A 16,134-nucleotide genomic window follows, 5' to 3' on the forward strand; every position below is an offset into this window, starting at 1 on the left:
AAAAAAAAAAAAAATTTTTGGCCCTTTTTTTTTTTTTTTTTTTTTCAAAATAATACTTAATGATTTGATTGCATGAACCAACCTTGGTGGTTTAGTGGTTAACCAACCTCAGTGGTAAGTGGTATAGCAGAGGTGTGTTACGTGGTTAACATTTCTGTCCCTAAAAGTAGGTACCACTAATTAGACTTGCAATACTTTTCTTCATATTTTGTTCATCCTAGTGAAGTGAAACAAGTCATCCCAAGCTTTTCAAAAATGTCTCAGAGAGCTTGGTCAGACTTGTTCTATTCTAAAATGATTAGTTGATGTTGATTTTTGATTTTGATAAGAAAAAAATTAAAAATTTACAAGTATATGAGTGTATGTTGTAATGTTGTGTTACTGATAAGAGATAAGAGAAGCTGTTGGCTTCTGATAAGACTGAAGGCATTTTTTTTATCTTGTAACAAATCTTAAACCGTTTTGTTTTCTTATCTTAATGTGAATTAAATGTGTACTTTTAATGATCTACCTACACCAGCAAAGGAGACTCATCAAAATGGGAATATTGGACTGTTAAGAATATTTTGATCTGATGCAATTTACACATTCTGGAATTCACATTAGTGGTAGTGAAGTGTTTTTCTTACAATTAGTTATACATATCAATTTATTTATGTAGACATCAGTGGGTAATCAAACTAATAATTCAATCATGCAGTACTTAACTAACATGCAATATTCTAGAACCTAGACCTCTTGCATTCTTTTGTGGAAATTGAATCATTAATGAAACTAATAGAATTTTCAATATGTTTTAGTGTTTCCTCATTTAAAAGAATCTCAAGACTTGCCCAGAGTTTTATCTCGTAAGAACTTTAACTGTGTTTTGTTTTTGATTTCAAAACCTAACCTAGTGAATCTGGAGTTTAATTGTAGTTATTGTGTTATGTAATACCATTTGGTCTTAATGAGGGTATTATTACAGGCTCCTAATTTATTTTATGAGAAATTTATTGTTTTCATTTCATAAGTGTTTCATTTCATGCGTGTGTTTCCTACATCCTTGCTGAAACCTTGTAAGAACTTTAACTGTGTTTTGTTTTTGATTTCAAAACCTAACCTAGCGAATCTGGAGTTTAATTGTAGTTATTGTGTTATGTAATACCATTTGGTCTTAATGAGGGTATTATTACGGGCTCCTAATTTATTTTATGAGAAATTTATTGTTTTCATTTCATAAGTGTTTCATTTCATGCGTGTGTTTCCTACATCCTTGCTGAAAATGTCACAAAGTGCAAATATTATCAAGCAAAATGGTGTTTGTCATCAAGCTAAGGACAAGTATCCATACTTCACCAAAGGAATCATTGTCAAAGGATTTGGCCGTGGATCCAAAGAATTGGGAATACCAACTGGTGAGATTTTTTTGTTTCACACTGATAGTAACAAAAATCCCTTTAATAGGACACAAAGAAATAATTAACACTTTCAAATAGTCAGTAGGTACTACCTTACATGGGTTCATTACCAGAATTTGTCCCAAGGTCATGAGATTTTAACAAAATGAGAAATGTAAAGATTTTCTTTGTAGAACCCAAATCATTCATGTTAATTGAATAGACCAACTCATTCACATGGTATTTTTTCATGTTTTCAGCCAACATGTGTGATGAAGCTGTAAAATCATTGCCAGAAAGTTTTGATCCCGGTGTTTACTATGGCTGGTCAAAACTGTCTGATGGTCCTACTGTGTACAAAATGGTCATGAGCATTGGATGGAACCCTTTCTATAAAAACAAAAAGAAATCTATGGTAAGTCTTTTAGTGCCAAGAAAATGGATGGTTTGCAACATGAACAAAAAATGTTATGGCCATTTTTTTTTTTTTTTTTTTTTCAAAATAATACTTAATGATTTGATTGCATGAACCAACCTTGGTGGTTTAGTGGTTAACCAACCTCAGTGGTAAGTGGTATAGTGGAGGTGTGTGAAGTGGTTAACATTTTTGTCCCTAAAAGTAGGTAGGTACCACTAATTAGACTTGCAATACTTTTCTTCATATTTTCATCCTAGTGAAGTGAAACAAGTCATCCCAAGCTTTTCAAAAATGTCTCAGAGAGCTTGGTCAGACTTGTTCTATTCTAAAGAAAATAAGGTCTTTGGTGCAACTAACATCACTTCTCCAATATCAATGTTCCTCTATTATCTCTATTGGAATCTGGCTTTTTTTAACCATGTGTTAACCAATATTTCTTTGAAGTTATTAGGCTCTAATGAAATTTCATACCTACCTATGTAGTTCGTAACTATCTACCTTAACATCTGTAATATAATAATTGAATGTAGAAAAAGAACAAAAGGGTTTTTTTTTTGTAGTAGGTATATTTGAATGGGCTATGCTATTTTTTCAGTAGTTTCAGTTGGTGATTTGTTACTGATTTCATTTATTATTATTATTATTATTATTTTCAGGAGGTTCACATAATACACGAGTTTGGACGTGATCTCTATGACTTAACACTAAGCATTTGTGTGCTTGGTTACATCAGGCCTGAATTGGACTTTAATTCTTTAGGTAAGTAACCTAAATCTTTTGAGATAATAATTTTATTAAATGCTTAAATAGGTACTTAATATATAATTTATTAAAGAGTAAATTTAAACTTGAATAAAGTTAGTACCTAAAGGTGACAAGAGTTTTGTAATAAGTATACATTGTGTTTGAAAGATTGATTTAACCAAAATCATAAATATTTTGCTACTTAAAATTGATATTTTTCAATTGGTTATATGTGGAAATCATTACTACAGTGGGGATGAGGGACAATCATATTATTATAAGATCCTCTATTTAAATATTTATTTAGACTTACTTAAAAAAAATAACAATAAAAAATGCTGTGGTCTCAGACTCTTGCATATAAACCACTGAACTGATGGTATATCATTTACTAGACACATGGTATATCTGGATAATGGTACTGGATAATGGTATATCATTTACTGGACACATGTGGAGGTACAGTACATGCTGTAACCGTTTCTCTCCAATGACTTGTCCTTCATTGTTTTATTAATATATTTGTTTACTTCTTTCAGAGGACCTCATAACAGAGATAAAGAATGACATCAAGACAGCTAGTGATAATTTAGACACCAAAGAAGCGCGACAGTACGTATCTGATAAGTATTTCTCTCACAATGCTGATGAGACCTCATAGTAAAAGACCTGTTTCATGCAAATGTCGTTTTATAAGCAGCATTTTATGCATCGAACAAAACTGTGACGTCCATAGTTGAAATAATACAAGTGTCCTCAAAAAGATGGTGGTATTTTTCATAATTCGATTTGTCATCCTGGGTTTTCCGAAAGCCTATGTACTTGTACCTATTGAATGTAGGTAGCGAGTTTTTTTTTATAATGATAAACATCCAGGTAATCATCCTTTGTGTCTTTTCCTACGAAGTATTATAGGTACCGAGCATAGTACCTATTTACCTATCGAGAGGTAATGCTTTTTGTGATAAAAATGTGCTCTATCTTATGTCAACTCAGTTGATATTAAATAACACTTATGTAATAAGTGAATTTCCCGGACCACAATCTGAGTTCGAACTCAGTTTAAGGTCAACTCTCGGACTTAGCAATCTGATGGGCTAAAAAAATTTTACTTATCAGATAGCTTAATCCAAGAGTTGAACTTGAACCTAGTTTGAATTAGACCTTAATAACATTACTTACTCCACATGTCATTCCAAGCAGTCTGTTCAAAATCTCAATTTTTTATAAGCTGAGGTAAATTCTGTGGTCATGACGTCATGAGTAAACTTGAGTCTTTCATGAAATCTCACAGAGGCTGCCTAAAGCGTAAAATCGTGCTACTGTTGTCAAAAACAACTACCAATCTAAGTTCTAAAAGCAACTTGAAGTTCCTAGATAGAATCGTATCGTAGATATCTTAGATAGATGAGATTTACTATAATAATATCTATAGAATAAAATCATCTAGTTCTACATTACAATCACCCGTCACATTCGCTGCATTCCCTCCATACCGCCAACTTAACCAACTAAAATTTATGTAGCTCATCTTTTTTTTTTTTTTTTTTTGTATAAATTAATTTTGGTTCTTATTTACTACTCATTTAAATTCACAATTTACCGGAGTTAGTAACGGAGTGGCTGATTGTATTGTTTTACCAATATTAGTGCCCACCTATTGGAAGTAACATTTGAACAAGGACACTTTGAGTAATAAATACGGAAAAGCTATTAATAATATTAATGACTATTAAAATCACAGATTAAGTGAATGCATTATTGGTTGACAACAGACACAAACAATGCACTGCATCATCATTTAATCACGTGACTGGCGGTGTAATATTATTTTATTTGACATTCGGTCTTGAGATGTCAGACCAAATGTCAATTAAAATATCTACATAAAATAATTTTCTTCAAGTGCCTTACTCATATTTTCCTCAAACATCTTGTAGAACTTGTACTTGATTGAAGACTCGGCGACGATATCGCCTCAAACACTTCCATACTATGGTTTTTCCATTCCACCAAACTACTTTCATCTTACCTACATTATATGGGTTCCAGAGTTCCAGGAGATGTCTCGATTTGTCTTTATTGGCAGATGCACTTTTAGTGGTTTACCTACTTATCGTTTGAGATAAGAAAATTTTTAAATTCTATGAGAATGTGAACATACAATATGTTAGTCAAAGTTCTATTTTGTTTATTGTTATTATTGTTTAATATTTTAAGAATATGCAGGTAATTTCAATGCCATTTTCTGTACCGACAACGTAACGCGGCCCATGGTAGGTTATGTTGAAAAATAATAATGCGAACAAATTTAGAAATAGTTGAAAGAATGGAGGTACTTAATAGTGAAACAAAAGATCTAGCTCAAAAGTACTTTATAACTTATAAACAGTTTGTAGTACAGATGTTAGGAATTTTAAAATAATTATATTTAAATAAATTAATTGTTACATGTTACTTATCCTATATTTGTCAATAGGCCAAAATTGAACTCTTTGTTTGTGTGTCCTTCAGACGGATTTCAATGTTTATTTATTTGTCCTCGAAGAGTTACCCGTCATTTCATTTTAATTTTTAAATCTATCCCCTGTTACTCTGTTAGAATATTTAAAAAACAAATCCACACCAGGTACTTAATTTAATCAAGTGGTTTTCATTTTAAAATATGAATTATAAATAAAATTATATTTTTGTTAGAAAAAATTATATTATTTTAGAAAATTAGATATGCCTTATGTTGTATAAAACTCGATGTACTTCTACTTCTTTCTTGGGAAAATTTCTGTTCTACTTACCAACTTACCTAAGTAAATGTTATATTCATGATGTGTATTGACACCCGTTACCAATTGTTCTGTTTTTTTCTTTATATGTTTGTTTTTTTTTACCTCATAGTAATTTAACGATATTTACAGGGATACTAGTACGTATCCGTACTTTATTAAATAAATTTTGTGGAGATCTACGTCTAAATTTTATGCGTAGATATTCACAATTTTTTGAAATCCCTCGGTGCACAAAGGCTTCCAGAAATGGTGTATCATCTTCAGTACCGATATCGGATAGGTTCGGTGTGAGTGTTGCACATTGCATAATCTGTTCAATATTAGGCATTCATACAATTTCCAACAAACCTCATGTTCCTTACCTACGTTTCCCCCCTCTCTCCCATCCCACGATAGGTACCCTAGTGGAACCGTTTGTTTACCAAGGGAAATGATTAAGGCGACACATCTGTTGCCAGAAGTTTTTCTTGTTTGATTAAAAAAATATTTTAATTTTTATCCTACCTAAGAGAAAAGGAAGAGTGCTGAAATTCTTTGAGATATAATGAAGAATTTTTCAAGCAGTTTCTGTAGGACGAGGTGATATTTCGGAGTCATAACGAAAAGCATTTTGGTCTTTTTGTTTTTAACTTGTTCGTTCATAAATGAAATGAGTTTTAAATCGTAGATTTTTCGTTTGGTTTTTGTGTTTGTTTGACTCTTGACTCGAAAGGTTATTTAGGGCCCCATTTTGAGCCATGGTAGTGCCCAGAGGACCTCTTTGGATTCCTGGTGGCAACCTCTTGAGATGGCCACATCACTATAGTTCGGAATCAAAAGTCACCCTATACACAAAACTGGAACATGATATAGTTCCAGGTGAACACAATGGACACACTATCTTAGGGGGTTCGTGTTTCGGATATTGTGTGTGACATGTGCGCAGAGATAAAAGGTTAATTTTAAATTCCATTTCCGATGCATCACCACTGTCTACCAGTGGCGTAGCTTCACTTTTCAAAAGGGGAAGCTAGAACCCATAATACAATGTGGCGATCTGCTAGTAGTCTTAGAATCTAGTGGCGTGGTGTCACTTTTCAAAAGGGGGAGTTAGAAACCCATGTAGAAATCCCTCTAATAGGACACAAAGAAATAATTAACACTTTCAAGTAAATAGTCAGTACTTACTACCTTACATGTGGGTTCATTACCCGAATTTGTCCCAAGGTCATGAGATTTTAACAAAATGAGAAATGTAAAGATTTTCTTCATAGAACCCAAATCATTCATGTTAATTGAATATTTTTTTTAAATCGTAGATTTTTCGTTTGGTTTTTGTGTTCGTTTGACTCGAAAGGTTATTTAGGGCCCCATTTTGAGCCATGGTAGTGCCCAGAGGACCTCTTTGGATTCCTGGTGGCAACCTCTTGAGATGGCCACATCACTATAGTTTGGAATCAAAAGTCACCCTATACACAAAACTGGAACATGATATAGTTCCAGGTGAACACAATGGACACACTATCCCAGGGGGTTCGTGTCATTAGTGCCCACCTATTGGAAGTAACATTTGAACAAGGACACTTTGAGTAATAAATACGGAAAAGCTATTAATAATATTAATGACTATCCACTTCTTTGAGTTGCGGTTTTTCTTTTCTTTCCATCTCTCCTAGACAAAATTCTTTTGATTTTTCGCTCCTCCTTTTTCTTCACTCCGTTTCATTTCTCTTCTCGTTCCTCTCTATTCTCTTCGAGTTTACACTGAATTAGATTTTAATTAATTCTCTCTTATGTAAATTCCACCACAATGCTCCTCTCACCCTCTTCTCCTTCGTCTTTTCCAGTCTTTTTCCTCTGCATTATATCGTTGTTGCCTAACGTTTTAACACCTCAGTGGCCTCTAACTTCTAACTGGCTCTGCATTAGTAAGGAAGTTAGGTTTCAAAGAGTGTTAGATTACTCATTCACGCTTCCTTTTTGTGTCACAATCAGATCTAATACCTAATCATAAACCAATCTCAAAAGTAGTGTTGTGGTTAGCGCGATAGACATCTGGAGTTCGGACCTGGAGGTTCATGGTTTGAGTCCAAGTGAAAGTTATAAAATTTAGTTCCCTCTTCTCCTTCGTCTTTTCCAGTCTTTTTCCTCTGCATTATATAGTTGTTCCCTAACGTTTTAACACCTCAGTGGCCTCTAACTTCTAACTGGCTCTACATTAGTAAGGAAGTTAGGTTTCAAAGAGGGTTAGATTACTCATCCACGCTTCCTTTTTGTGTCACAATCTAATACCTAATCATAAACCAATCTCAGTAGTGTTGTGGTTAGCGCGATAGACATCTGGAGTTCGGACCTGGAGGTTCATGGTTTGAGTCCAAGTGAAAGTTATAAAATTTAGTATCTATAGTATTTACCGGTGAATGTTCTCACTTGTTTCCATTAGCCGTTCCTTGAGCTCTGTCTCTAATCTAGAATAGGAATGGGGCACTGGTGTCATCTTCATTTTCTGGGCGTAAATGGGTAATTGTTTCTTGGGTATACCTCGTCCCAAGTAACCAAGTATTTGTGGAAGAAAATTTCAACAATGTTTCCCGTCTGCTAGATACAAGCGTCTTCAATTTATTGAAACTCATCAGTCCCATCACATCGCCTTTCTGTTTATTTTATAACCACACCGCGACTATAGATATAGAGATATACTTATCTATTAGGTATGTAAGGTACCTATCAGGGTATTGAAATAAGGTCTAAAGCTGTGCCCACACATAGTCGCTCGGCCATCGATCGACGTCGACCGTTGTCGACTACGCGACTATAGATAGAGATATACTTATCTATTAGGTACCTATCAGGGTATTGAAATAAGGTCTAAAGCTGTGCCCACACATAGTCGCTCGGCCATCGATCGACGTCGACCGTTGTCGACTTAATCGTTCACACTGCCTCGACAACATAGATTCACCTCGTCGCGTTGATCGACGGCGTCGACTATGTGTGGACACACCAAATCTTAAGCAGCATCTAGTACCAACAAAATCCTTTGGGTTTTTCAGATATACCTACCTAGCTACCTACATATTCGGGTTTCATTCGACGTCGTGTCGCGTCAGTTGGCAGTGTAGCTCCAACTGTTCTACACTGAGCGGTCGAGCTACACTGAGGGGGAACAATATTACGAGTACTTGGCGCGTCCCGAATCGCAGTCAACCATTATGAGGACCTGTGCTTTTCCTCTGAAGCATGATAAACCCTTTTGTAACCTCCAGCTAGCCAGGCTGGTTAGGGTTTGGCTGCTCTGATCCCTATTTATAGTCCCACAGTAACGGAAGCTAGAACCCATAATACAATGTGGCGATCTGCTAGTAGTCTTAGGATCTAGTGGCGTGGTGTCACTTTTCAAAAAGGGGAGTTAGAAACCCATGTACAGTGTCTCGATCTCCTAGTAGTCTTTCGTATAAGCTTAACCCATCTCTTGGGACAATTGCCACAACATCTAAACCTCAGAGTGGGTTTTTTGTGTATGTAGTAGTCTTAGAATCCAGGTTTAATAACCACTTACTATTTTCCGTAAGACTCGTAAGAGAGGTAATTAAATAGGTGGAGGGGTGAGAAAACCCAAAGAGAGGAAGGGAAGCGATGCTTTCTGGCTACGATGCGATGAAGAACGCGCCACTGCGGTACACAAAGGTTATTGCTGAATGAAATATTTAATAATTAAATAAAAGCGGAAATTAAGCTCACTGCAAATATCTCAGGGAAGCTAGAACCCATAAACCATAATACAATGTGGCGATCTGCTAGTAGTCTTAGAATCTAGTGGCGTGGTGTCACTTTTCAAAAGGGGGAGTTAGAAACCCATGTACAGTGTCTCGATCTCCTAGTAGTCTTTCGTATAAGCTTAACCCATCTCTTGGGACAATTGCCACAACATCTAAACCTCAGAGTGGGTTTTTTGTGTATGTAGTAGGTAGTCTTAGAATCCAGGTTTAATAACCACTTACTATTTTCCGTAAGAGAGGTAATTAAATAGGTGGAGGGGTGAGACAACCCAAAGAGAGGAAGGGGAGCGATGCTTTCTAGCTATGATGCAATGGAGACCGCGCCACTGCGGTACACAAAGGTTATTGCTGAATGAAATATTTAATAATTAAATAAAAGCGGAAATTAAGCTCACTGCAAATATCTCGAGGTAATTAAATAGGTGGAGGGTGAGAAAACCCAAAGAGAGGAAGGGAAGCGATGCTTTCTAGCTATGATGCAATGGAGACCGCGCCACTGCGGTACCTACACAAAGGTTATTGCTGAATGAAACATTTAATAATTAAATAAAAGCGGAAATTAAGCTCACTGCAAATATCTCTGACTAGATACAGTGTTGCTCGGTGTCCATTTATTTACGAGGAGAAGGAGTAGGGACAGGAGAGAAAAGGGGAAGAAGGAGGATCATGCAAATAGAGTTACAAGAAATATGTACCTATATATGGGAAATCATGAAATCATTGTGTTTAGCCTAATAATGATTGCAAGGTTTCAAAAGATTAGATCCCCCGTTAAAGCACGCACACTTAATAATTGAAAAACAAAACATGAAGTGTAGGTACGGCATCGACTGTACGTACGTGTAGGTAGGTACATCATTTTACATTTTCTTTTTTGAAAGAAACATCTAAGAAAGTAAGAGAAAGAAGATCCCAGAATAACGAGAAAGGAAAATTTAATAAATTGACACTTTCGACTTATTTTCTTCTTGAATTGTCACACTTTATAGGAGAAATAATAAAAGATGTCATAAACACAAGTTTTAAACGTCAATTAGTGGCTTTCCTTTTTTCCTCCTCTTTTTGGTTCTAACAGAGAATGGAAAAGCTTGTCTTGTGCTTTTTTTCTCGTCTCTCTTTGTGTGTCAGAAAGCGCTTTCCGTTTTTTTTTTTTTCCTCCTGAAATTTCCATGTTGAATGTTATTTTGTTTTTTGGAAGATAATGTTTTGTTTTAAAGTTCCATTGAACTGGGAATGAATAACACCGTGAAGTGTCCTCCTTGGTCACTATCCTTTTCATATTTCTTCAATATCGAACCAACTGATCCGAGACTTCTGGCGTACAAAGAATTACCTGTAAAATCTTCCTGTTAAAACTTGGAACTCACTTTGAGTTTCGTTTAGGTTTTGTAGTGAAGTAGGTAGAGGTAGGTTTAGTTTAGTTATAGGTACGTAGGTAATAGGCAATTTTCATGTTTCTCATGATCTCATGGGTATATTCCGGGCAATGGAGCAGTTGCAAATGGGTAAAAATTATTAATAAATTTGAAAAATGTAGGATTTTACGAAAACTCGAGTTTTGGGCCACCAAAATTGGGTAGGTATAGGCACTATAGACCTAAGGTTTTGAATGAACTGCGTAGGTATTTCGTGCAACCTACTACTTATCTCTTTAGTTCTGAGTCTGCACCAGATAACCTAGGACACTAGGGACTACCTACTTGCAGAAAAAAAAAGTTCAAGCGCCATTATTTTCATAACGTATCTAAATATTCTTTATGACAACTTGAAAGCGTTCGGAACGAGGGGAGTAAACCATTGTTAAGCTGTAATTCATACACAAGGATAGGAGACAGGTAAAAAAGGTGAGAGGGAGAAATGCAGAAAGGGAGAGAGAAAGAGAAATAAAAGGTAGGAGGGAGAGAGAGAGAGAGAGAGAGAAAGAGAAAGACTGAGAGGAAGAGTGAAAGAGAAAGAAAGGAAGGAAGATGGAGAAAGGAAAGAGAGAGATGGAGAAAGAGAAATTTCTGACAAGTACCTACCTACTCTTGATATATGTACTTACTTGTAACGTTTGTTTTGACGGATCTAATATTATGAGAGGTAGGTGCTTACCTACTTAGTTACACGTTTAATATTTTCAGGTAACATGCAGCAGACACAAAGGCAACATATTCAGATTACAGGAAGAAGGAAAGAGGAAGAAAGACAAGAAGGAGGAAGAAATCAGAAAAGAGGAGAAAGAAAGAAAGGTATACTAATTCCCCCACGAGGAAATTTCAAAATTTTGGGGATCAGTTTGAAGATCAGTCTGAACTTTGGTTCGAAGCAATTAGTAAGTTAGCTACCATTATTGTCAGAGCCTGTCAGCAACTTTTATGTATAGCCATAGCCACTTATACATCTATTACGGGTTTAAATCTGGAGGTGTCATTTTTTCCCTTAGATTTTGGGTTGCTTCAAACGTGGAAAGAGCATTGTAATTTTGCAATGTAAAACGGTAAAGATTCGGATTTCGGACCAACCTCAGCGGTGTAAGTGGACGAGTATATCCAGGTGAAAGTATCTTACTTAACCAGTAGTGTTGTGGTCAGCGCGGTGGACTTCACATACGGGGGTTGATAGTTCAATTTCAAAAGGGTCATAAAATTTTGGCACCGTTTATTAATTGAGGAAGTTTGTTACAATCATGTCTATTGCCTAACACAGTCAAAATTCCTTGCTTGTCTTTTACCAATTCACGTTTTTCAGGGAACAGAATCTGGGAACTCCGGCGTACAAGTCTGGTGTGCTGTAGATACCCACTGATTCAAGAAGAAGAATGGCTGAATTATACGAAGCCTGTAGGCATTTGGCACTTTGGCTGTGGTAAAATTAATAAATATGTCCGTTTTTTATAGCTCATGATATAGTCACATAATTATTGAACGTTCACTCTTTGCCCGTAACATTGCCCGGTATCGTACAGCACCACATAGTGCCAAAAAGATTTCGGTTCGTTTAGCAGACGACTTAGAAATCCCTCAAGATATAGCGGGAAGAGAAAAATTCCCGGTTTCCCCCCTCCTTAACCCGATCGTGAGGTACATTTGGCAATTTGGCACTTTGGCTGTGGTAAAATTATGTCCGTTTTTATAGCTCATAATATAGGTAGTCACATAATTATTGAACGTTCACTCTTTGCCCGTAACATTGCCCGGTATCGTACAGCACCACATAGTGCCAAAAGATTTCGGTTCGTTTAGCAGACGACTTAGAAATCCCTCAAGATATAGCGGGAAGAAAAAAATTCCCGGTTTCCCCCCTCCTTAACCCGATCGTGAGGTACATTTGGCAACCTCTTGACCTTGACCTCCATTACTATTACTCCACCCACTCAGATCAGCACATTTCGTTAAATTTGGTTCAAGTTTAAATTTTCAAAATCTTTTATATTACCTACCTTTAATACCTTTGACTTAAGTACTTTTTACTTAAATAGATTGACTTTTGAGGTATGTTGTAAGTAGATATCCATTCTTTTTTCAACTAGACTTATCATTACTAGATTTCTGGTTATAATCCATTTTCAATTTTGATTTCTCATGTCCGTATGTCCGCCATTGAAACTTGAAACTACTGAAAGTACGTTACCGGTTAGAAGTTAATCCTTTCTAAAAGTGTTTTCCACGATGAAATGTTAACAAAAGGAGTGTGTGATTAATTATTTCAAGTACTTGGTAAGTGTTAGCTTAAGTGTTGATTGTGATAGATACTTGTCAAATGTGAAAGTTCTAGGTACTGGGGTCGTCTGGTTTTCATTCAACGACCATGTGCTTTTCGACTGTTGCAATTTGCACAATGAAATGATGGATCATGTGCAAATTAGTTTATGAATTAGAGCCCACTTGTTAATGTGAATGGCCCTGAGATACTTGGTGTCTTGACATGAGATTGATTTTCTAATAGTCCTGACACTTGACATAGTATCCCAAGTCCATTTACTTACCTGTATGTCAATTTTACAAGAGGTGTTCAAAGTTAATGGCCAGGGACTAAACTGACTAAAGTATGAAGTATGAGTTCAAGTCTGGATTAGATGACCTCGGCATAAACCCTCAGTACATCTGCTCATGCAAAGTACGCTAAGTTATAAGAACGACAAATCGCAGAAACTGATTTCTGTAGTAGTACCTACAAAAAATAAGATTCATGTCCTCTAATGGCATGTTCCGTAGACTAATCAGAAGCCACGACCATAGACGGACCTTATCATTTATGCTTGTGGCACTTTGCTACCAAGGATGTTTTTCCTTCTCCTTGTAGGCGCTTTAACACTACGAACAGTAGAGTTAAACTGAAGCCTTGCGCCCCCAAAAACCGCCACTGTTTAGAGTGGGGCAGAGCGGAAGAGTTGAGGTGAAGTGAGTGTGATTTTGAGAGTGCAGAGTGTCGGGAAGTGGTAGTGGTGGGCTCTGGACATTTGCATAATCTACTTAGTCTCTCCTATGTCCTCTAATGGCATGTTCCGTAGACTAATCAGAAGCCACGACCATAGGACGGACCTTATCATTTATGCTTGTGACACTTTGCCACCAAGGATGTTTTTCCTTCTCCTTTTAGGCGCTTTAACACTACGGACAGTAGAGTTAAACTGAAGCCTTGCGCCCCCAAAAATCGCCACTGTTTAGAGTGGGGTAGAGCGGAAGAGTTGAGGTGAAGTGAGTGTGATTTTGAGAGTGCAGAGTGTCACCTTATCATTTATGCTTGTGGCACTTTGCCACCAAGGATGTTTTTCCTTCTCCTTTTAGGCGCTTTAACACTACGAACAGTAGAGTTTAACTGAAGCTTTGCGCCCCCAAAAACCGCCACTGTTTAGAGTGGGGCAGAGCGGAAGAGTTGATGTGAAGTGAGTGTGATTTTGAGAGTGCAGAGTGTCGGGAAGTGGTAGTGGTGGGCTCTGGACATTTGCATAATCTACTTAGTCTCTCCACTCTCCCTTCACACTCAGCAATATAGGGTGGATCCAATGCTTCCCAAAGAGACATTTACCATTAGTGTAGTGGTTAGCGTGGTGGACTTGGGATCTCGAGGTTGGTGTTTCGAGTCCAATCCAAGTCATATATCCAGGTGAGTTGGGACAAGTGGACCACCGACATTTGTGGCGAGAATTTAAGTATGTTTAATATAATATGTAGTTGAAAGTATCTTACTTAACCAGTAGTGTTGTGGTTAGCGCGGTGGACTTCACATACGGGGGTTGATAGTTCAATTTCAAAAAAGTCATAAAATTTTGGCACCGTTTATTAATTGAGGAAGTTTGTTACAATCATGTCTATTGCCTAACACAGTCAAATTTCCTTACTCATCTTTTACCAATTCACGTTTTTCAGGGAACAGAATCTGGGATCTCCGGCCTACAAGTCTGGTGTGCTGTAGATACCCACTGATCCAAGAAGAAGAATGGCTGAATTATACGAAGCCTGTAGGTAGTCCAGCTCCTTGGCCTCATGTATCCACTGGCGTCTAGTAACATTCCAGTCCAGTCGAACGAAATGCACTTCTGAACATTTACAAATCCAGTTGGAACTGACTGGACTGAGATGTTATTGGACGTCAGTAGTGTGTACTCTAGGCTAATAGCTGCCCTAACAACATCGATGATTTTGTAATTGTTGGCCTTACGATAGAACGTACGATTTATTGTAAGGCCAAAAATTACCCAACCAGAAATGCTGTTAGGGTAGACTATCTATTGGCTTCGTGCAATCCAGTTATGAAGCAATCTAACTCAAGAGAGTCTGAAGGAGTTGTTGGAAGGTGTTCAATATGGACAATAATGGAGTACACAAGATACAAGAGATGACAACTCATTCCCTCGTTAAAGAAGGTAAGTGCTAACATTCCTTCCCTCGGAGAAGAAGGTGGGTGGTAGTTAGGTTCCCTCATAGAGTTTGTACACCCTGTATACGGGGAGGATAAATGGATATCCTTTTATCAACTTCACTTGTGTGTGCTTTATTTTCACTTGAGCGAAGTTGGAAAATTTTGAACGAGACGTTTAGAGATTATTGAGTGTTTATAATGTTCTAGTGCGTCTTGTCTTCTGATAATAATATTAATATTCTGGCAAAACTTGTCAAGAGACTTTTGGCAAACTTTGCACCGCCTCCTTGTCTCAGAGGGAGTTAAAAAGTTAAAACAGACCGAGTACTACATATTATGTATGTACCTACCTATCATAGAATATTTCATCAGGCTCATACTTCGTTCAAATCCAGAATCTCTCTTGAAACTTGGGAAGAGACTCTTGTTACATTGCCTCGTGTCCCGTAAACCTTTTAGTTGTTCCTTTGATTCAACATTTTCTTTGTCCTCTCTCCCTCCCTTCGTCTCTCTTTCGCTTCTTACGTCTCCTATTATTTATCTCCCTTACACCCTTCACGTTTTCTCTCTCTTTTTCAATTTTACTGATGAGATTTCTTTTCCTTGCTTTTTTTTTCATCTGTAGTTTCCTTTGTAACTCCTTCCTCCTCTGTTCACTCCTTCTGTTTCTCTTTCTCTTCCCTTCTTTCCTATTCTCCATTTTTCTTTTTTCCTCCGTTCACAAAATTCTGATTGGAAAAGAAAAAGAGAAATTCTTTGTGAATTTCACATATTATATTTATTTTCTTTTTATCTTTTTTCAACCGTTAACAATTTCCTTCGTCTTTTTGTGTGTGTGCAATTCTTTTTTTTTTTCGCTGTTCCGTTCCCTATGTGTATATCTTTTTACTTTCCTTTTTTTCTAGGCTTTCTTTTCAGAAATAATAAAGGGTGTTTAAATGTAGAGCAGTCAAATGATATTCTGAAGAACTTAGTTCTGAATGTACGAGACAGTACTTATTTCAGTCGGAGTAGAATTATTATTTCGTGTAATATTACACACTGTGTGCGTTAGGCTGAAACTTGGCCTGGCGCACTGCCGTGCGCCTAGATACTTTACTATTAGAAATTAGAACACCTACATAAAACGTTTTCCATGAATTTGTCCACTTAACGTTGAATTGACAATTCAGTTGTTAGGTAGGGTACCTATAACTTCTTCCGCA

The 16,134-nt window shown here is 36.7% G+C and overlaps 1 protein-coding gene across 2 annotated transcripts; it reads left to right on the top strand.

The window, feature by feature from the left end:
- Window positions 1-355: 355 nt before the first annotated feature.
- LOC103507858 (putative riboflavin kinase) lies at window positions 356-4,556 on the top strand. Of its 2 annotated transcripts, XM_017443514.2 has the most exons (5): window positions 356-1,041; window positions 1,252-1,397; window positions 1,640-1,794; window positions 2,454-2,556; window positions 3,081-4,556. In XM_017443514.2, exons 1-5 carry the CDS (start codon window positions 1,025-1,027, stop codon window positions 3,200-3,202), a joined length of 543 nt encoding a protein of 180 aa, XP_017299003.1. In that variant the 5' UTR covers window positions 356-1,024; the 3' UTR covers window positions 3,203-4,556. The 2 variants fall into 2 exon arrangements, with proteins under 2 accessions (XP_017299003.1, XP_008470596.1); XM_008472374.3 differs by lacking the exon at window positions 356-1,041 and having other exon boundaries at window positions 1,069-1,397.
- The last annotated feature ends 11,578 nt before the right edge of the window (window positions 4,557-16,134 follow it).

Source organism: Diaphorina citri, unplaced genomic scaffold, assembly GCF_000475195.1.
Source record: "Diaphorina citri unplaced genomic scaffold, Diaci psyllid genome assembly version 1.1 scaffold347, whole genome shotgun sequence".
Lineage (NCBI taxonomy): Eukaryota > Metazoa > Arthropoda > Insecta > Hemiptera > Psyllidae > Diaphorina > Diaphorina citri.